Below are 21,175 nucleotides of genomic sequence, written 5' to 3'. Positions count from 1 at the left end.
GTTTTTTTTTAAAGACCTGATTACTTTGTCTTCAGATTGTCCCAGTCTAGGGCTTGATGTTGCCAGGTGTCTGGTTTGGTGCTTCTTGAGCTTCTGCTCCGCACTCCGGTACCTCTTTGAGTGCTCGGTGGTTCCTCGTGCACTGTGCTGAGTGGCAGCATTGATTAGTTATGAATGTACAAAACATCTGACCAGCAGGTATTGGAAAACCATATCCAGGCAGATCCCTGGATTTTTTAATAAACTAAGAAGATTTTTTTAGAATGATTCAGCATCAGAATGTCTTCTGCTTATGACACTGAAATTGTTCTTGTTCATAGATTTCATGATCTTAATTCAGTTATGAGACAGCTATTAAAAAAATGGTTCTGTTCAGAGGTGGTTTAGCTACACTGGAGAATGCTGGGTTTAACAGGGAGCACTGGTGCAGGGAACTGAAGGAAGTTTCCCAGATCAGTTGAGACCTGTCTCGAAGACTCTGGTGCTGGCAGAGCGGGCCGGTGGATGGCACCGCGACTGGCAGGTGACCAAAGCAGTGCAAAGGAAAGAGGCTCCACACTGCAAGGCTGCCTGCCTTTTTTTTTTCCAGTTTTCCTGCTTATTTCCATCCCAGGGTGTCCAAAACTTGTAGGTCACTGAAGTAGTTTTGTTTGGTAGGCTTTTCAATGCATTTTTTCCTCTTTTTTGTGTGTGTCCACAGTCCTCATCAGCTCAATGAGTTGAAATGTGCAGCAGGCTGTGTCATACCCATTCCTGGACAGGTCTTTTGTAGTACACAACATTTTGCTGCACCTCTTTGTTTTTAAACTGGAAGATTGTGTATACCAGGACAAGGATACACAGAGACAGGATGCAGGGGATCACCACTGCAATGGCATTGACAGTGCTGGGCATGTCATTTATTGTCACCATGATGTCCACGTCGTCGTGCGGGAGGCGCCGGTCCTTGCTCCGCTCAACTTCCTTCTGGTTACAGCCCATCCAGTCCTTGAGGATCGACCTGGGGTAGCCTGGCTCCACACTCAGCCTCTGGTTATCAAACTTCCAGTACTCCTTCCCTTTGTAAAAGTAGGTGTAAACTAGGAGACAAAACAGAGAGTATTTCTCACTATTTCCTGTTAGTGAGCTTGTGGGAGGACATTAAGGGAGCCTGGACAACCAGAAGATGGACACTGCCTAAGTCAATAAAACACATTTTTCCAGAACATTCCCAAGCCATTGGAATGGGAAGGTGGTTTTGGAGCTGGGATTTAAAGGAGAAGCTGTAACCCTGGCTAGCATGTTCAACATTGCCCATGGAGCATCATTCCCCTCGGCCAAGACAAGCTGGGAATTGAAAGAAGAAAATCCTACTGTCTTTAAAGGAAGGGTTCTGCAGTGAGGTATTTTTCACTAAGGCGTCTGTAAATATGTGCTCATCACTGCTAAGTGATTAACATCATCTGCAGGGTGCCAGCATGTGCCTGGGTATGACAGTGTTTGGAAGAACACCCTGTTTCTGTTCATTCAGCCTGAGGGAGCAAATGCTGAGTAAGATGAATCCTTTTGCCACAGAATCCCAAAGATTTGGCCTGTGTTAAGGGGCAGTGTTGTCCTGCTGCTATTAAATGGGTGATGCTTTATGCTACGTGTTGTTTGAAGCACCTCCCTCTCCCCAGATGACCCATTTTCTAATGACTCTCACGTTATTAGAAAAAAAGAGAACAGGAAAAGGGAGCTGTGGTGAAAGTATTGGTCTCCTGCACTGTTCCCCAGCTTAGCTGGCTCTCACTGCCATCCCTCCAGCCTGGCCCAGCCCTTCAGCCTTCCTCTCACACCACAGCTCCAAATTTGAACACAGCCTCAATGGCACAAGCCCCTTCTGTTGGCTCTTTCCCTAACTGGAGGAGGAAATCTTCAAATCAGAGAAAGAAATGTGTTGGAAGGAGCCTCTGGAGTTCCAAGCCCCTTCTCAGAGCATAACTTCAAGGCTAACTACTAACATCAGACAGGCTGGAGCCTTTAGCAGAGAGCCAGAGCTCATTACAGGTAGATTAGGAGGAAATAAAAGTTCCAGCAATCCCAGAACCAGGGCCCAGGAAAAGTTGGGTAGGGTCTATTGCGGCAGAAAAAGTCCCACTCCCCCCGAGCTGGATTGTCACCACGAGGTTTAGCAGCTGAGGAGGTGTGTGGGTTGGGATGAGGGTCAGAAAGGACCTCAGACTGCTGCTGCTCACAAAGCCCAGGCGACTCCAGGGCTTCTGAGACCTGATTCCTAGATCAGAAAATCCTCAAAACACTCTACATCCAACCGCCCAGCTCCCAGCACAGACCAGCTCTTCCCCATCTAAGAGATGCAACTCCTGCAGACACATACAGCCTTCCTTGCTGATGAAAGCCCCCTGAGGAGCCTGGGGGATGCCTCTCCACACGGTGATGGGCTTGGGGTAGCCTGGGTCCGTTGCTCTCTTGTCCTCGTTGTACCTCCAGTACCTGTCCCCTTTGAAGAAGTAGGTTTTGCCCACGGGCTCCCAGCGCAGCGCCGTGTCGATGCCCTCCCGGGGCAGGCAGCTCCCCAGCTCCACCAGGCTGTGAGGGTAGCCTGGCTCTGCCGTCACTTCCTTAAAAACCCAGTACTTATCTCCTAGAGAGGAGTGGGGACACAACAACAAACAGATTGGCCTGTTAGGAGTCGGGTCCACGTGAACCTAAACCGACCGCAGCGGACTGCAGCAACTTGAGGGCTTCCAACTGCAATCTGTGAAAAGGCTGCTCCTCCACCTCATTTTGAATCTGAAACCTCATTTCATCTGCTGCTCCTCAGCTCTTATTTTGGAAGAGCTGTTGAACAGACCTTTCCTATTCACCTTCTCATGGCAGTCATGGTTTCAGACTTGTCTCATCCCCTGTCTGCCATCCTTTGCTCAGGCTGAGGTGTTGATCAGCCCAAGCTTTTCAGACATTTCTGTTGCCTGGGCCTCTCAAGTTTTAGTACATTTTAGAAAGCCGAGGTACTGGAGCTGCAGACACAAATGCAGAAGCCCAGGTACTGTGGTTTTGTACTGGCCAAGCTTTCCAGCCACCCTTCCTTGCTCACAACTTGCTCTCAAGTTACAGGATCCTGTTCAGGCACTGCCACCACACAAGGAGCAAAAGTGGGCCCCGGCACAAGGTTGGTCATTTTGTCTCTTTAGGAGACAATGGTCCAGAAATGAGGTTTGGGAGTGCCCTGCACCTGGAGAGGCCTCGATGCCCTGGCAAAAAGCGTTCGTGGAGATAAGCAGGGCACTGGCACTCCCTGGGAAACAGGAGCTGTTTCTTGTTATCATATGAAAGCCAACTTCCCCTAATTGATATTAACTCTACACAGAGATGGTGCTGGCAAGGCCAGCCCACACTGAACTGCATTTTAAGGATCAGTGGCTGCTGGAAGCGCCCCCTGGGAAAAGGGCAAGGGTGCAGCGTACCTGCTTTCACCATTTTCCTGCCACAACAGCAGCCTGAGCTGAGGCAGGAGTGGCTGCCTGGTGCTGAACTGTACTGTACCTTTGAAGAAAACGAATTTTCCGTCAGAGCGCTCATAGGCTGCGTCGATCTTTGCAGGGAGGCCCTTCCAGAACTGCTCGATCTGCATGGGGTACCCCTCCTGCACGCGGTTGTTGCGCAGCCGCCAGAACCAGCGATCCTGGGGAAACCAGAAACCTCTTGAGACTGAGCACCCTCATCTCGCAGTCAGACCTGGCTGGGTGCAGCATCCAGCCCTGCTCACACCTGCCCAGGCCCCACAACCACTACAGACACAGGTCCTGCTTCAGGTGAGAGCTCCAACCCAGCCCAGCACTGTCTCCAGCGTGGGAGGTGCTGTGGGGGGAAGATGGAAGCACCAAGGGGGAGATGCTGACTGATGGGGCTGCTAAAAAGGGTGGAAGGAAGGAGAGGGGAAAGGAGCAGGGGGGAAGTGAGTCCACAGCTGTAAGCATTGTGACCTCTCCATGTCTTGTCACTGAGGTGTCATGCTTGTCCTAGTTCAGTTCAAGCTTAGCTCCCGGAGCCCAGGAGAGCCAGACAGCCTGAACATCACCTGGTGACTGTGTGAAACACACAAGGTTTAAAGGCACAAAGGAGGAATGAAATATCCCTTTAGATATTCCATCATTACTTAAAGCTGCAGTGGATGCTCAGGGATGAGCATGAGCAGGACAGAACCTTTGCCACTTCTCCGAGATACCATCCCAACCTTCAACTAGTTTCATTTCAGGAATCTTCTGCAACTGATGTGGTCTGTCCATTAAATAACCTTCAATATGTTCCTTTCCACAATTCACACCCATTGGGCAGAGGGAAAACTGCTGATATTTTGGGAATGGGATCATGGATGACCACACTCTTTTGGTACTCCAACGGGTTATTGAGCAAAGAGCTGTAGCTTACAAGAAAGGTTGACTCAAACTCCCCAGGCAGGCTGAGTGCTCCTGGAGCCCCAGTTCCATGCATGTCACCTCTGAGACAGTGAGGCCTGCTCCCAGAGAAGCTGTGGCTGCCCCATCCCTGAAAGTGTTTCAGGCCAGCTTGGACAGGGCTTGGTCTAGTGGAAGGTGTCCCTGTCATGGCAGGGAGTGGAACAAGGTGGTCTTTGAGGTCCCTCCCAACCCAACCTAACCCAACCCAACCCAACCCAACCCAACCCAACCCAACCCAACCCATTCTAGTATTCTGAGGTTACCCATGGTACTGGTATTGCTTCCTGGCTTTACAGGTGGCTCCTCTCAGGCTTGGTGGCATCTGAATTCTCTGCCAATGCACCCAGTTCAAATTTTGGAGCACAGGATGCCTGAGCATTTTGTAAATCCCATCAGGCATTGTTTCCAAATATTACAGAACCAATCTGCTCACACTTCCTTCCAACATTGCTCAGTCATCACCCTCAGAGGAACAGAGCTATTTTTACAGACATTTCAAATCTCACTACCAAATACTTCTATTAACCTTTTCCAGCAATAAAATGAAGGGAAGACTCATGGGTAAGTGGGAATTCTCAGTACCTTGAAAACAAACATTTCTCCTCTAAAGAGAGCCACAGTGTTAAAGTTGCCATCACAGATGTTTGGTTTGGAGCCAGGGAGGGCTGGCCTATCACCCAGGGGAGGACTGGGGGGTCGTGGCTGTCTCTCGTGTTTTCTTTCCGAGGTGGAGTGAATTCTGCGAACAGGAAGAGTTGGTAAAGGCCTGGTTGGCTCCAGGGGCTCTATAGGAGGACCTAGAAGTGAAAAGGAACATATTTAGCAAAGTGGACAAGCTTGTTTTTTCTGTAAGCTTTAAAGGCTCCAGGCTGGATGGACAGCACTGCCAGGGATTTACGTACTCCTGATGCAGAGCTCATTCCCTAGAAATGGGGAGCAGAACAAGATGCATCCAGACGTGAAAACTATCCCAAAACAGTGATAAGAACTGAAGGAGAGCCAGAATGTTTTTGTAGGTCTTCCCAAGGAGGCTGGAGCTGAAAGGAAGGAAGAGCCACACCAGTCACGTTCCCAACTGAAATGAAAGGTGGTAACCCTTGAATAGAAATGTTTAGTAGACCATAAAAAAAAGGCAACAAAACACCCTGGAAACCAAAGCAAAACCAGAAAAAAGAAATAGGGTGTGAAAACCAATGCTACATTGTAAGGGGAACTGCAGGGAGCACTTCATCACACAGCAGTGACCAACCTGTGCTGTCCCTGGTGAGCAGCTGTGACAAGGGACCTTATCCCACTCAACTGGTGACCTCCCAGCACAGCTCTCCCTTTCCATCCTTCCCCAGCTCAGCTCTGGGGTCTGACAAGGCCAGAGGAATAAAAATACAAGTGAGCTAGACTGGAGCAGAGGTTTTAAACAGCCTCTTGCCACAGGATGGTTTCATTAACTGTTAGTGGTAAATCTGGACCAAATCTCACTCAGAGAGTCACATTCCTTGTTGCTTCTCAGAGAATGGGTTAAGATGGCAATAATCAGAAGGCCACTAGAGCAAGGGATTTTAGTGGCCTTGAGATGTGAAGATGGTTTATTTGCAGGAATCATGGTTTTGATTTCATTCTGAGCCTGTAGGATAACCCCCCCGTGGGGGCTGGTGTCAGGGGTGCTGTTCCAGTGTCACAGACTGGGGCCAAGGCGCTGCACCCCAGCTGGAGGTGAACACTGGCCCTGCACAAGGCTGGAAGAGTCACCCCAAGCTGGGCACCTGCCCATAGCCAGGGAAGGGATTTATGAAGAAGGACTGAGGTACTCATGGAGTCCACACATCTGTGAGGTTAGAAGAGGGCTTTTGCAGATAAACATTTTGGACTGTGCAATCTGAAATAATGGTTTGGTGCCTGAGTCCCCATGGCAGCTTAACTCTTAAATGTTCCATTTTCAGAGGGTTCCTAAAATGGATGAGTGCCCAACATGTCTGGGAAGGGTGACCAGATTAGGAACATCCTCACAGCTAATGACAAAGAAGCCATCAGAGAAAGCCACCCCAGTAACTGTCAGTAAGGACGTGACAGTAAGAATCTCGTGTGCAGGTGTCATGGGTCTGATGTTCAGAAAGCACCACTTGGATGGTAAAGTCCAATTTCCTGCAGTACCAGGCCAGCAACCTCCACCAGCAAGTCCTGTAAGGAGCACAGTGTTTCCAGGGCAGATACAGACTGCAAGCATAGAATATCCTCTATAATGCACAGCAAACTGCACTAATGATTAAGCCCTGTTGCAGCTGAAGTCTGCCTTACCTATTGCCCCAGTTTGTGCAGCTTTAAATTCAGTGCTTTCTCTCTTATGTCTAGTGTCTCAATATTTAATCATTTACAGATCTTGATTGGAATGCTTTTAAAATTCTCCTTAATTAACTAAATAGAGCAGTTCCTTTGGTCTGTTTTTGCAATGCCTTTTGGTTTTCAGATCTTGAGACTTACACCTCTTTCCTAAGCCTTTTCAAATGGATAACTGTATTTCTTCAGGGCAAACTGTCCTCATAATGTGATACTTTATGCCATGTGCAGTTATTAGCAACTCTCTTTATTTACTTTATTCCAGAGCTTTAATGAAAGACATCAAATAATGCTTACAGAAATACTTCATGAGGATTCTCTGATGATGATTATCCTTGGAGAGCTGTCTACATGACATGGATACAAATCCTGCAGTGATATTGGGGATTCCTCATCCCCTCCAATCTCAGCGGGGCAGTGCCCAGTATTTTAGCTGACCATAAAATTTCCAAACTCTGATACTGCTGCTGCTAGAGACCTGTGGGTTTTCCCCAAATGGGATGCAGCTGAGGTCTCCAGACAGTGCCTGTGACAGGAGCAGCAGGGCTGGACCAGGCAGGGTGGGCTCATCCCCAGCAGTGCTGCAGGGCAGCTCAGGAGGTGCCTTTGGAGACATGCCCAGGCCTCTGCAGTTGCTGTGCTTTTAGTCACACTCAAGTTCATTAAATACATCCTTTTTGGACCAAGCTAAACTTGAAGATGCATTTCTGGAGTGCATCCAGGACGCTGCAGCTGCAACCAGGCACCACAGGGCATGGCAAGAGCTGACCCACAAAACCACCTCCTTCCTCAGAAAATACACAGCATGGGTGTCTCAGTCCTCAGGATCTTATTTATTTCACACCATCCCACGTGTGGCTGATCCCCACAGGTGCTGCTGCTCCTGCTGGCACCACTGGCACTGTCAGCTCACACCCCCAGGACGTGCTGGGAGGCAGAGGCAGCTCCCAGGGGCAGCAGGTCAGCTCCTGCCTGGCACAGGCTGGAAAGCTCCTGCAGGCAGCACTGGGTACAGTGGGGCTGGGAGGGGAAAGAGGCCCCAGACAGACCCTGCACAAGGACAGCCAGGGCTCTGCTTTGTTCATGTCAGGGTTCAGCTCCTGCCTGGGACAGCTACAGAGCAGGAAATCCACAACCAGTTCTGGATGTCAAACATGGCTCTTGGTGCCAGGGACAGAACCCAAGTAAGTGAAGCCTGAAAACCAACAATTCACATGCTCAGGGAAGATGAACATGCCTGCACCAGGAAAGAGTTACTGAGCACTGCAGACACTCACTAAACAGCACCCTTCTCCCCTGTGCTGCTTTCCCCATGGATTTGAGTGGATGTGGCTGGTAAATAACACTGGAAAGCCTCTAATTCCTGTCCTACCTGAGCAGATTCCCCTGGCACAAGTGTCAGCTGTAGCCCATTGCTGCAGAAACACAAGGGAGGTGCAGTTTGCTGCTCCCCACCCCCCTACTTTGCAAGGGGAAAATGCTGCCATACCAAACCAGAGATGACCACAAGCAGTGAGATGAGGACATGACATTAATTTTCTTCTCTCTCTTTAAACAGAAAAAAAGGATGAGACAGGAGTAGCATCCAAATAAAAAAAAAAAGATGAACGTGTCTGACAAAGACCCATGGGACACAGAGAATCTGACACACAGAGACTCTGACCAAGAGCTGCAGAATAGGGACTGTGGTGTTGTGCTTATAGGATGGAAATTTAACATCTCCATGACTGGAGTCACTAATTCACTGTCTCTGCACAAGTGAGGACCACCAGTGTTCCCAGCCACAGCCTGCCCTGTGCAGGCAGTCCTGTCCAGCTCCCCTGTTCACCTTCAGTGCCCAGGGCCTGTCACAGTCATCTGTGGAGAAGAGGAAAGCTCAAACAGCACCTGCAACCCAGGGCACCAATGTGAAGTTTTAATTAGCCCTAAAATGCCAGTGAAGAAGTGGCATGGCAGAAGCAGTTGCACACACCGTGGTCGGGATGGTGCCAAGCAGCAAGGATTGGGATGAACCAGGGATTTGCTTTAAGGAAAACATTTGCTAGATCAGTGGAGAGAGATCTCAACTCAGGCCCAAGAAGGGAAGCTGGCCCTTTATGCACTCACTGCTGGCCATGGCCAAACCAGCCCTGGCAAGGCTGCCACACATGCTGCAGGTGGTCTGCAACCTGCTTGGATGCAGGCTTTGCCATTCAAATATTCCTCTTACTGTCCTTCTCTGCTAGCCACGGATGTTTCCTTGTTACCTTTCACTCATTTTTGTTTTTATAACCTAGGCCTTCTAATTTATTCTGATTGAAGATTTCTCTCTCTAGAATGCCTTTTCATTTTTAGCTGCAGCCTCCACTTAGTCCCTGAGTGTGGTTTAAGCTGGGAGGTGATCCTTCAGCTGAGCACACGTGAAGAGCAGAGGAGTGCACTGAAAACATGGAAATCCTCAGGTCCAAGTGCTACTCAGACAGAATTTGGTGTACAGCTCTGGGATGGGAAGCAGAAGCACAGCCTGTCCATTGGTGCAGAAAGTGCTCCCTCATAAGACCTAAGGCACTGCAGAGTCCAACCTGGCACAAAAGCAGGATGAGCAGACCCCATCCATTAGGAAAGGTCACTGGTCATTCCTATTTCCAGACTCCCATCACAGGTACCTGCCTCCAAAGCAGCTCAGGCAGGATGGAACAGGTTCACCATGAGTATGTGAACAAAGAGTCACTTAAGATGTGCTGGCACTGTGGTAATTATAATTAATACAGAGACTGATCACAGCCACCAGTGAGAGCAGGCAGCAGAGCACACAAACCACAGCCTCTGCCACTACACTTCTGAGCAGCTTCAGAGAATCAGACAGGGGAAAAGTATCTAATTAGAAAAATCTAAGTGAGAGAGGTTATTGCATGGGTCTGCAAATGGGCCTGAACACAGTCCCCTAGTTATCATGTGTGATCCCAGCACCAGAGCCAAGTCCCTCATGGGACTGATCCTGCAGCCACTTCCCCATGGGAAGCAGGTAAGAAATCTCCTGGAGCTGGAAACTCTCTGCTCTGGAGGGAAGCAACTTGCTGGGATTCTACACACGCTGCGTGGAGAAGAAGAGTTTCTTCCTCTCTATCAGAAGCAAGGCAAAGAATGTCAGAAAGCTTTTGGGTCACAGCAGATCACCTTTAGAGTGTGACTTCCACCACTGGCACTTAGCCTCCTCCCTTCATGCTTCCTCTGCCGCAGACATCTGAATACCAAGGTGACCTGTGAAGATAACACAGAGAGAGGAGGCATTTAGGAGCCACTGTGTCGATAGTTGAGGACAAAATAGAATTGTACTGTCCTCCTGGCTATTGACAGAGTGTTCCCTCCACTGCACAGCACCTGCCTGCAGGCTCAGCCCCTTCCTGGCTCAGCCAGTCCCAGCCGTGGCTCCCCAAGCCTGCCAGCACAGAGGAGGCTTTGGGCCAGCTCTGGGGACAGAACCATCCCCTTGCAAACAAAGGCCTGTCCTTATCTTCCTTATCTTCACTCTGAGAAGAAAACTATCCTCCAGACTACTGTTATGGTTTGAATAACTCACAGGGGGGGTTTGGTTTAACAAGCTGAGCTGCCAGCACGTTTCTGCAGCGCTGCCCAGGGACACAGGCAAGGCTGCTCAGCCTTCTTCCAATCAAAGCCTGTGATGCAAGGGAGCAGGGAGAGCAGGAGGAACCACCTGGCTGCTCTGCAGGCTCCAGGGCAGGGCACAGAGGCCCCTGCTCACTCTACATGAGGCAGCTGCCAACAAGCCACCTCAGAGGCCAGAGATTGTCCACAGAACTCCAGGGGCAGGAAGGACTCCCTTCCCTCCCTCCCTTGACAAACTCACCCCCAGAGCACTCTGCACTTCTGGGCTCAGCCTCAGGGCTGAAGTGAGCTAAGGTGTCCCAGTTGCCCTGGGTCCTTGTCACAGTGCAGAACAAGCCCCAGCACCCACAGGACAATGGGGGGACAGCCAAGGCCCCCAGGATCATCACGGGGTGGCAGGAAGGGTTCCTTGAGCCCTTCTCACACAGATATCCCCCCTGAGTGACAACTGCCCCCCAGGTGACAGAGCATTCACCTGGGAGATGAGTGTCCACAGCAGACATGCTTGCTCCAAGGAATGCTTTCCTGGCCTCTGGAACGAGGTGATTCACCTGGCACTTGGGTTCTCTGCTCTGGGTGCCAGAAAACTGGGTCAGAAATTCCCAGGCTCAGGCAGGCAAACGATGAGAGGTTAGGGCTCTGCAGGATGCTCCAATTTCCTTCTGGAAAAACTTTCAGAAGCCTGACATCTGCTCCACAGAAAAGCAGAACATTTTTCTATACTCAGAAGAATCTGTAGGATGAGAAAAGTATTTTCTGCCCAGCCACAACACACACTGGTGTTTTTCCATCAGCTGAGAAACCTCCCAGGAGAGAGGGGCTCCCTCCCAGACCCCTGTGGCAGAGCCCTCCAGGTGGAGCCCAGGGACAGCACAGGGAACCAGGCAGCTGCTCCCTGTGCTTCAGAGGAGCGGGAATCAGGAGCTGGCACTGGGCAGGGGAGGCTCTGGGGATGCACAGAGGTGCAGTCTGGTGCTCCCTGCTGGGTCCAGCAGGAGGAAAGGTGCAAATGAAGTGATGCAACATAGAGAGGGTGTCTGCCATCTCTGCAACGTGCCAGAGGTGTGGCACCAGGGCATGTGGGGAGATGGAAGGTAAGGAAATAGTGCAGCAGGTCATCTCACACCTGAGGAGCTGCTGCAGAGCCAATTGCTAAAGATTAGAAACAGGCCCAGCTCTTAAGAAGCCATACCTGTATCCAATAAGGGCAAGGGATACAAAGGAGCAGGGTGGCTAGATGTGAGGAGAGCTGCAGTTTGCTGGCTAGCTGAGAGGAGAGATGGATGTGTTGGCTGTGCTGAGAAGAGAGATGGGTATGTTGGCTGTGAAGAAGAGGAGTCAGATGACTGCTGCAAGGACCAGGGACAGGCAGTGCATAGAGGAGCTGTGTTGAGAAATAACTTCAGGGAGGTATGAGGCCCTGGAGATGTAAAACCCCTTGCGCTATAATGACGCTAGAAGTCGTGCTGAGATGACAAGGGCACATCCCTCCAGATTCCTGACTGCCCAGCATTTTCCTTCTCCTCTCCTCCTATGAGCACAGGGCCATGGATCCACAAGTCCCAGATCCTGCAGCTTCCACAGATGAGGCTTTGGATGTCGCTCTGTCTCCTCCCCATGTCCAAGAGGACATTTCCAGAGAACATTCCCACATGACAGCAAAGCTTGCCCTGATGGTCCCACTCCCAGAGCAGTGTCACCACGTGGGGATCCTCCCCCAGCTCCTTGTGCTGCTCCCTCCAAGCCATCTCACACATGGGTGCAGCTGACAAGCCCTGGGATGGTCACAGGGGTCTGCAGGTTGCAAGAATCCCTATGGCTGCCCCTGGAAAAGGGGGAGGTGATGGAGGTGCTGCACTGGGGGTGAGGCTGCTCATGGACACCATGCCCTGCTGATCCCTGCTCCTGGGTGTCACAGCTCTGCTGTCCAGCTCCTCTGCCAGGGCTGGGGTGGCTCCATGGCCACTCTGGACCTCAGCCCTCAGGGGTGCAGCGTGTGCCATGGCTGGGATCTCTTCTCTTGAAGATGTGAGGCTGAGAGCTCCTCACTGAGGTTTGGGATGAGCCAGATCTTTGAGGATCCAGGGTTAGTGACCTGCTCTACCCCTGAGTGATCAGGAGACCTCCCTCCCCTGGGGGGCACTGGCCTGGTTACCAGCCCAGACAGTGCCCCAGGAGCCACTCCAGGAGAGGCTGCCCCATCACCCACTGCAGACCAGCAGGGGAGCAGGACCATGGAATCACAGAACCATTCAGGCTGGAAAAGCCCTCTGAGATGACCAAGCCCAACCCTTAACCCAGCACTGCCAAGCCCACCACCAAACCATGTCACCAAGTGCCACATCCACACATTTTTGGAATGGGATGTGGCTCCACCACTGCCCTGGGCAGCTGTTCCAATGCCTGGCCACCCTCCTAGTGAAGAGATTTTCCCTCACAGCCAGCCTAAAACTCCCCTGGCACAACTTGGGGCTGTTTCCTTCTGTCCTGTCCCTCGTCACCTGGGAGAGCCCTGAGCCCCACTGCCAGGACAGGGTGGCACAGCAGGGCTGAGCAGCTCTCCTCCCTCCACCTGCAGCCCTGGCTTCAACCCCAGCACAGGTAAGAGACAGCTCAGCAGGACACCCAGGGCCACCTGCAAACTGTGTCACTTCCAGTTGAATTCCTTCCTGGGCATGTCACTTGTGACACAGACACATAAACACAGAGGGGACACCTGAAAACACACACAGAGCAGAGCCCTGCCATGTCCTTGTTTTGCCAAGGAATGTGCTGCAGGAAGCAGCTCCCAGGAGATGGGAATGTTGCTGACTGGTGTCACAGTTCTGTCACACAGGGCTGGCTCTCAGCAGCTCAAAATTGAAGGGACATTTTAAACATTGACCTTATACTTATCAGAATGAAGCACAAACAGGAGCTCACATCACCTGGTGTCTCTGAGGGTGAGTTTTGAAATAAATGCAGCAGAAAATGAATTAAAAATCCAACAAGTCATTATATGACAGATCTGGACATGTTTCTTTTCTAATGGATAAGCACAGATACAAGATAAACCACATTTGAAACGCATCATTCCCAAAAGGCAACAAAATGGACTTCAGCTGTAGTAGAGCCTCTGTTCTTTGTTCTAGCAACTTCAGTGGAATTAAAAATTGGAAGTTTTGATTATAACTAGTTTTTAAAAAGGACACTACAGGCAAGACAGTGACTCAGGTCTGACTTTGCAGAGCAGGTTACTAAATAATACATATTGAGCACATGCTGCTGTTGTGCAGAATGTGAAAGCAGCAGGAAAGGAGGAGATTTTGGTTTTTGGAGGGGTTCTCTGGTAGATGGGCTTGTGGCATTCCCAAGGCACAACAAAGCAGAGTGGCACTGTGGCAATGAAATTCATTAGTTGAAAATTCCTGCTAAGGCTATGAGAAGGATATTTCAGCAGTTTGAGAGCAGATGAAGGGTTCTGTTCTTCCACCATTAGTTCCAGAGAGAAACACCACCTCCATTTGCCACAATTTCTTTGTGAACCATAAGCACAAAACCTAATTTGAAATTCAACTTTGTTTTTTGGACAGTAACTCTGTCCTGAGGGCTGAAATCTCTACCTGGGGAAGGAAAGCTCCTGCTGCAGAAGCTGCTCCTCCTTCTCCTCACAGGATGAGTTATCCCTACAGCCCCTTACACCATCCCAGCCCATTCCAGCTCGAAGGCTCAGAGCCCCATTCTGGGCAGTGCTGGTCCCAGCTCAGTCCCTGCTGATCTTGGTTTAAATCCCAAAAGTGAAGCAGAAGGCTGTCAGCTCCTTATCTGCTCCCTTTCCAAAAACATGTCTGAAAACAGAGAAACCAGTAATTTTTTCTTGATTGTACTTCCACTGTCTGCAATAAATTACAGTTTTTTTTCTTTCTGATTAATCAAAGTTCACAGGAACTAAATCAACATTTCAAAATAGAAACAGCACAATGGCATTTTGGCAGCTTTCAAAAATGAAAACTTAGATCTATGACTTAATGAAAGTTTAACACTGACTACCCCAGCACTTTATTTCAAAACCCTCCAGAGCTTCTGCTATCCTGAGCACCAGAACATGTACTGTGTTAAAGAATTCATAATTAAACAATACCAGAGGACAATTAACATGCAACTTCCCATGGTTGATCAGAAGATGCACCAATGAGATGAGATAGTTCCCCTGGGTGGACTTTAAGCCATCTTATTTTACATGTTGGACCTTCCTTGGATATCTGCCTCCCACTGAGGCTGGACTGCTCTCTACAAATGCCTGGTTTTTCCCACTGCCCTCACAAGTCAGAGAAATTAGCCCAGAAAAAGACTTTTCCAGGCATCTGCACTGAAACAATGAATCTCCATCCAATCACAGAAAACAAACACCAAATGTGACTCAAACAGCTGAGATGCAATTTAGATGTCTGAAGTCTTGCTACACTGCTTTAGAGTCTCACAGGCCTCGGCACACATTTTATTACAGAAATTTCAAATTCACTGGCAGACCATTGATGGAAACATTGAGTGTCAGGCCTGCCACCAACCTCTGCAGCAAGTCCTGAGAAACACCAGCTTTCCCAGTCACCACCATCTCACAAGGACTTTTTTCACCTTTAATTCATACCACATCTGCTCTGCTGCTTCTGGGAGCTCGTGTTTGACTCCAGCTGCACAGTTCCATAGCACAACTGCTCTGTGCTATGGTATCCTCTCTGTCAAAGAATTGACCTCTCTTTCCACAAAGAATGAAATCAGGGATGGTTGATGGAATCTATTAATCACAGGTTGCCACAGACTGTGGCCATCAGTCTCAGTCTCCCCTTGTGTTCCTAAAACCTGGATTCCTCTGCTCTCAGAGTCTCCCTCAGCCAATAATTCTGTGAATTCCTGTCCTCACACCCTGGTATCCATGATCCCACCACATGGCACCACATCATATGCAGCCTCTAGGTCTTCTCCCATAATCTCTCTGCCCCTTTTCTATTTTCCTTGAGCCCAATATCTTTGTGGCACATGCTGTTCAGCTGGAGATTGAAAGAAACAAAGTGTTCCCTAAGCAGATCCAAACTTTCTTTCCCTTACTTTATAAATAATCAGGAAAAAAAAAAAGAGCAAAAATACTTTTTACCTTTCTTTGATGTTCCAGGCTCTTTGCATTCTTTTCCTGTTGTTCCTAATGGACAAGCCTTGGGTACAGCAAAGCCTGTTTTCCCTTGGCAGTACTCCTTGCTTTGGGGACACAGTGAGGGATGGAGCAGCAGTGGGATCACAGAGGTTTGGTTATCCTGACTTGTGCAGTCATCTGGCACTCAGTCCTGGGTGAAGGGCTCTAAGCAGCTCCCACTGAGCTCTGGCAGGAAACGCAGCCCAGGCACGCGGGGGCCAACTGTGAAACACTCCCTAGGCTCAAAGCTGGGCTAAGGAAAGAAGGAGGTAGGGGTGCTCACCATAGATTTTCTGAATTCCCTGGAGGTCATCCTGGGGCAGTTTGAAGTTGTGTGTCTCCATGTACTGGTAGAAGGGAGCCATGATGGCGCTGGGGTCGTTGGAGTGCTCCAGCCCCAGCGCGTGCCCCAGCTCGTGGACGGCCACCAGGAAGAGATCATTCCCTGCAGGGAAACACAGCCAGGTCAGGACAGACAGCCAGGTCAGCACACACACACACACAGCCAGGTGAGCACACACACACACAGCCAGGTGAGCACACACACACACAGCCAGGTGAGCACACACACAGAGCCAGGTGAGCACACACACACAGAGCCAGGTGAGCACACACACACAGAGCCAGGTGAGCACACACACACACACACAGCCAGGTGAGCACACACACACACAGCCAGGTGAGCACACACAGCCACAGCCTCAGGCCAGCCCACACTCCCCTTGCCCATAGAGCCAGAGGCAAAGGCTTTGCTCTCCTCCTGCACAGCAGGTGACACTGCCAGGGCAGCTCCTGTGGATGGTTTTAGCCCCAAAAGTCTGCACAGCCTTCAGCCATTGTGAAGGAATGGGCCAGAGGCTGCCAGCCCCAGAGCAGGTGAAACAGGCCTGGAGTGAAAGGATACTGACTGCAGAGTCCTTTGTAGAGAATTTACAGAAAATGGCCAACAAAATGGTCACTCTGATGCCATTGGCTCCTCATCTGAGTGCTGCAGGGAGAGGTGAGAGCGTGGGCAGTCTGCTGATCAGTGGTGGGGTGAGTGCTTTGTGCCCCCTCTGGGTCCTCTGGTGCCATTCTCTGATCAGCCCCGCACCAACAAAGGGCAGGGGAGATCTGCAGGCACGGGGCGAGGCAGAGGAAGGACAGAGACGAGCAGGGTGACACCCACTGTCCCCCCTGGGCAGCCCCATCTCCTCCAGCAAGGGTTCACTCTGCTGGAGCCCTGGCACTGCCACGTGTGCAGGAGCTGAGCACAGGGAGCTCCATCCTGCCCCACTCCCACAGGGAAAAGGCTGGCTTGGATCCTGGTGGCAGAGGACAGAAGGAAGAAGGAGGAAAGAAGGGTCAGGGTCAGGACTCTTCCTGGCAGGAGGAAGAAGGATGAGGAGCCCTGGCTGGGGCAGGAGCTGGGAGCAGTGCCAGGCAGGGGTACCTTCAGCTCTACAGGAACACATTCCTCTGCAGTCCCAGGGGCCTGGGACCCTCATCCCTGGGATCTAGAGTGGTCCCTGGGTGTCCTGCTCCATGGGGGCACTGGAAAGTGGCAGTGCTATGTAGGGATGAAGACACAGCCAGCAAGGACTGGTGTAAGGTCTCCTCACGGCAGTAAAATGTCGGAGCCCTCAATTCTGCCCAAATTCTGCTCCTCTGGGTTTGGTTTTTCATGGCAAGGCAAAAACCAAGAGCACTTGCAATCAGACATCTGCAATCAGCTGTCAGTGGCAGTTCTCTGCAGCCTCTCCAAAGAGCTTCCTCACACCCCCAGCTGAACAAAGCTCATTTCTGTGCTGAGCCCTACCTGAGAAAGGAGGTGCAACTGACTCCTGTCAGTGACTCACAGAGAACCATCCCCACTTTTTAAATAGTCACTGCTTCACTGTTACCCATAAAAACAAGACAAAGCAGTTTCAGGGGTCTGTGAGCCTCCTCAGCAGGGAGCTTTGCCAGCATCTGAAGATACCTGGAGTCAGTACCACAGTGCTCCCCAGCCCAAACACCTACCACCCCAAAATGGCTAAATGCTCTAAACATTTGAGTTGGATGGTGAAAGCATCTGAATATGCAAGACATATTAAAATATACAAATGCATTTCAAATGAATTTTCAAATACAATTGTCCAAAAATATATATAGCCTAAAATTTAGCCACATATTTATGGAAAATTTTAGAACTTCTGTATGTGGGAAATTCAAATAAAGACCTACTTAGTAATTTTTTCTCATCTGTTGCTGAAAACTCTGGTGTGTGCAGAGGAGGTTAATACAGTGTCCAACAGCACAGAATAAAATCCATGAAGTAGTTCTGTGGTAAAGTTCAGAGGACTGATCATTCTTCACAGCTTTTCAGAAGCACTCAGGCTTAGTAGATGCACCCAAATGGGATTCAGAGAATCAATGTCCTTTTGCAAAACTGAATGGACTTAGGCTCCTATAGCAGCTAAATGCTCATGAAAGCATCATTTTCACTGCTACCACCACTACTCACAGGTGGAAGTCCACACCAAAGGTCACTCAGTACAGAGCTGACCTCACGAGACTCTGCCCAGCACAGGCTCACAGTCTGTGCTCAGGGACATCTTCCCTCACCTCCCCTTGGTGGCATTTTCCTCCTTGCTAAAGTACCTGCAGTATCTGTGCTGCCAGCAGATCTAGAACTTGTCTCTATGTAACTCTACCTATAAATCTATGGAAGTGATTTGCCTCTATGTGCTGATCCTTTACCAGGAGCATGAGATCAGGCACTATCTTAAGTTAAATTAGTTTCAAATAGCTTTCAATCATTTGTTTCTGCCCAAAAATAAATGCCAGCCCACTTTACAAGTGGAAAACGAATCCCACAGACTCACAGGATGGTTGAGGCTGGAAGGAACCTCTGGAGATCTCCAACCACATTCCAAAGCAGCAAAACACAGGAGAAGCAAATCAGATAATTCTTGTTTTTCTTTTTCTCTGAGGCTTCCCAGGAGAAGAAATCCTGGTGAAGGGATTTTTCAGAAAAGATGACAGTGACAATCTTCAAACTCACTGAATGTGCACTCTGCTGCATCACTGATGTCATTTCATGCAGGTATCAGTCAGTACTGATCTCATGCAACTCCTCTGACACAAATCCTGAACTTCTCCATCTCGTGGTTACCGCAGCCAAGGATGCAACTGATGCAACACCACCCACATTTCTTCAGCTGTCAGGTCCAGCAGATTATGGCTGTTTGTTCTTTGATCAGCAGTGAGATAACCAGTAAGAGTTCTGGGATGATCAGCAAGATGAAGGCTCATTCCTGAAGAAGTACCTCAACCACCACAGCAGTCAGGCCAGCCAGCTCTTCCCCTATGGAACAGATGCACACCTTTTCCCAGCTATGCTTAGGAAATACTTGTTCCTGGAAAAACAGCTGTGGGAAACAGCTGCTGCTGTCCAGTTTTAAACCACCACTCTGGCTGGCAGTTGTGTGTGAGGATGTCACAGAGCACAGAAAACGTTGGCTGGGAAGCTTTGTTGCAACTAGAGGTAAGAAACTCAAAGAAATGAACTGTCCCAGTTCCAGCACAGCCACAGCAGGCAGGTCAGCAGGGCACTGGGAAAGTTCTCCTCCTCCATGGCCAGGAGACACCTGAACCAAAGCAGGGATAAACCAGGGCAATGGCTGGAGCAGATGGAGTAGAGCTCAAGAGAATTCCTAGGAAGGGAACTGGCCTTCACAGAAAGCAGGACAGGAAGCTCCTCTTAGCTCTCTCCAAGTACCCTGATTCTCAGTGCTGTAGTTGCTTCTCATCTACTTTTGCTGAAAGGCAGTCATGGCAGAAGCACACAGAGCTCCCTCTCCTTCTGCTCCCTGCCCTGGCCAAAAATTTCTCACCACTGTTTAATCCCCTCATCTTTCTATTCCAGCCTCCTCCCAGACACATCTGTTGATCTTTTCCTTCCAGCATGCCCCTGTTATTTCCTTTCTCCATCCTGCTGCACACTCTAAAGGGGTTCCAGGTCTGAAACAACTACATCACTCTCAGAGAACAAGTGAGACAGCATTTCATGGGAGGAGGAAATGCGAGAAAGAAGTCTTAAGACCATTTCAGAAGCCCAGAGTTCTCAAAAATCCAGCTCTGGATTCATCATCCTGTTTTCTCTTGAAGGGTCACTCAGTCAATAACATTGTTAAGCAACAACCTTTAATTTGCTAATGGTAGTGAATTCCCTAGCATGGAAGAGAACACATTGTTCCTTTTGAAGGGGTAGGCTAGGATGTGCTCTAAAAAAAAAATACTGAGGTATAAAACCACCAGTGTGGTTCTCTCCTTCCACAGCACTCAGCCTGGTGCTCTGAGGGTTGTTCTCACCCACTGCTGAGCTGGAGAAGTCTGGAAAGCAGCTTGTACCTCCCAGACTGTTTCTGTTGGTTCTTGAACATGCAGGAAGGTCTCTGACCTCCCAGTTCTCCATCCTCTTGGAGAAGGATTCAGGTGGAGAATTAACAGCCTAGCTCGATGCTTTCTTTGCTATGGAAACAAGGTCAAACAATGGGATACAGCTCCTTAATTTGCTGCTCAACCCACTCCCCCAAGACCAAGTAACAAGAAAAACTGGCACTCAGAGTATCCCAGGAGCTGGGTAAAACAGTAGGGTTAAGAAGGATGTGCACTTGGAGAAAACAGTCCCAAGAGGAATACAACAATTTTTGCTCATTTGCACCATCTGTACAAAACAAACAGGTCTGGCCAGAGACCTGCCTGCACTTCCTCCTCCCCAGTTCTCAGGAGGCAGCCAAAAGTCCACCAGTGAGCACCAGAAAGAGGATGACCCTGTAAAACTGGTGGGAGTAAGTCAGCTCATTGTAAGTCAGCAGTTTGACCTGCTATACTAAACACAAAGAAACACAGTTAATTTCGTTTTGAAGTTGCTGATGTGTTTTCCTTACCAGCACAACGTCATCACCACAGAAAATGACAACTGAGGACACACCTATAGCACTATAAAAGCATCCTCCATTATCATGATGACACACCAGGTGAATACACTGCTTACCTTACATCCAGCTCAATGGCTCTATACAACTTGAAACATAGGTTTAAGTTTAATTTTCTTAATTAAAAACAATCCATGTTCAGGATAAACCTCACTAGCTGGTGTGCTCCCAGATGAGCTACCTCACTTTAGATAAACTGCAATATAATCCCACAATAAACCCAGATCTTTGGTGAAAGGACTCTCAAATTGTTTGTAACATTCTACCTTTCCCTGCAGAATAAACACACGGTTTTGTTGCAACAGAGAACACTGGAGTCACAGACACACCATTTATGTATGAACTTCCTGCAACTCTCAAACTCCACCCTCCTGATTCTTTGATTTTAATCTTCCTCTGGAAAAACCTACCAATAGGCAACAGACACCTTGAGACAGCTTTTCTTCGTGAAGTTGCCAGCACATGCCTTCCTGCACAGAGTCATTCCTTTCAACTATGGAAATCCATACCAAAACACTTCATTTGGCTACATACCCCACTGAACCATTCCTGCAGGTTGCTGAAATGCTGTCAGCACACAGCAGCAGGTCACAGACTCCATCAGGGCAGTGCCATCACTCACTGCCATCAGTGTTTATCCCTCAGCACAGCTGTGCATGTGAGCAGGCTCT

General features: G+C 49.4%; 1 protein-coding gene across 1 annotated transcript in view; it reads right to left on the bottom strand.

The window, feature by feature from the left end:
• Positions 1-741: 741 nt before the first annotated feature.
• The window catches only part of MMP24 (matrix metallopeptidase 24), a gene marked incomplete at its 3' end in the record, with an annotated part of 41,802 nt that continues 21,368 nt past the window's right edge, over positions 742-21,175 (bottom strand). The window contains exons 5-9 of the mRNA XM_084217776.1: positions 15,827-15,988; positions 5,022-5,236; positions 3,526-3,664; positions 2,357-2,623; positions 742-1,079 (exon numbers count right to left, since the gene is read on the bottom strand). Of these exons, the coding sequence (XP_084073902.1) occupies positions 742-1,079; positions 2,357-2,623; positions 3,526-3,664; positions 5,022-5,236; positions 15,827-15,988 (1,121 nt within the window). The remainder of the gene's footprint in view (positions 1,080-2,356; positions 2,624-3,525; positions 3,665-5,021; positions 5,237-15,826; positions 15,989-21,175) is intronic.

This window comes from Fringilla coelebs (assembly GCF_963513975.1).
Source record: "Fringilla coelebs genome assembly, chromosome: 18".
In the NCBI taxonomy this organism is placed as follows: Eukaryota; Metazoa; Chordata; class Aves; order Passeriformes; family Fringillidae; genus Fringilla; species Fringilla coelebs.
Note: the sequence above shows the minus strand (reverse complement) of the source record. Positions and strands in the feature narration are given on the sequence as shown.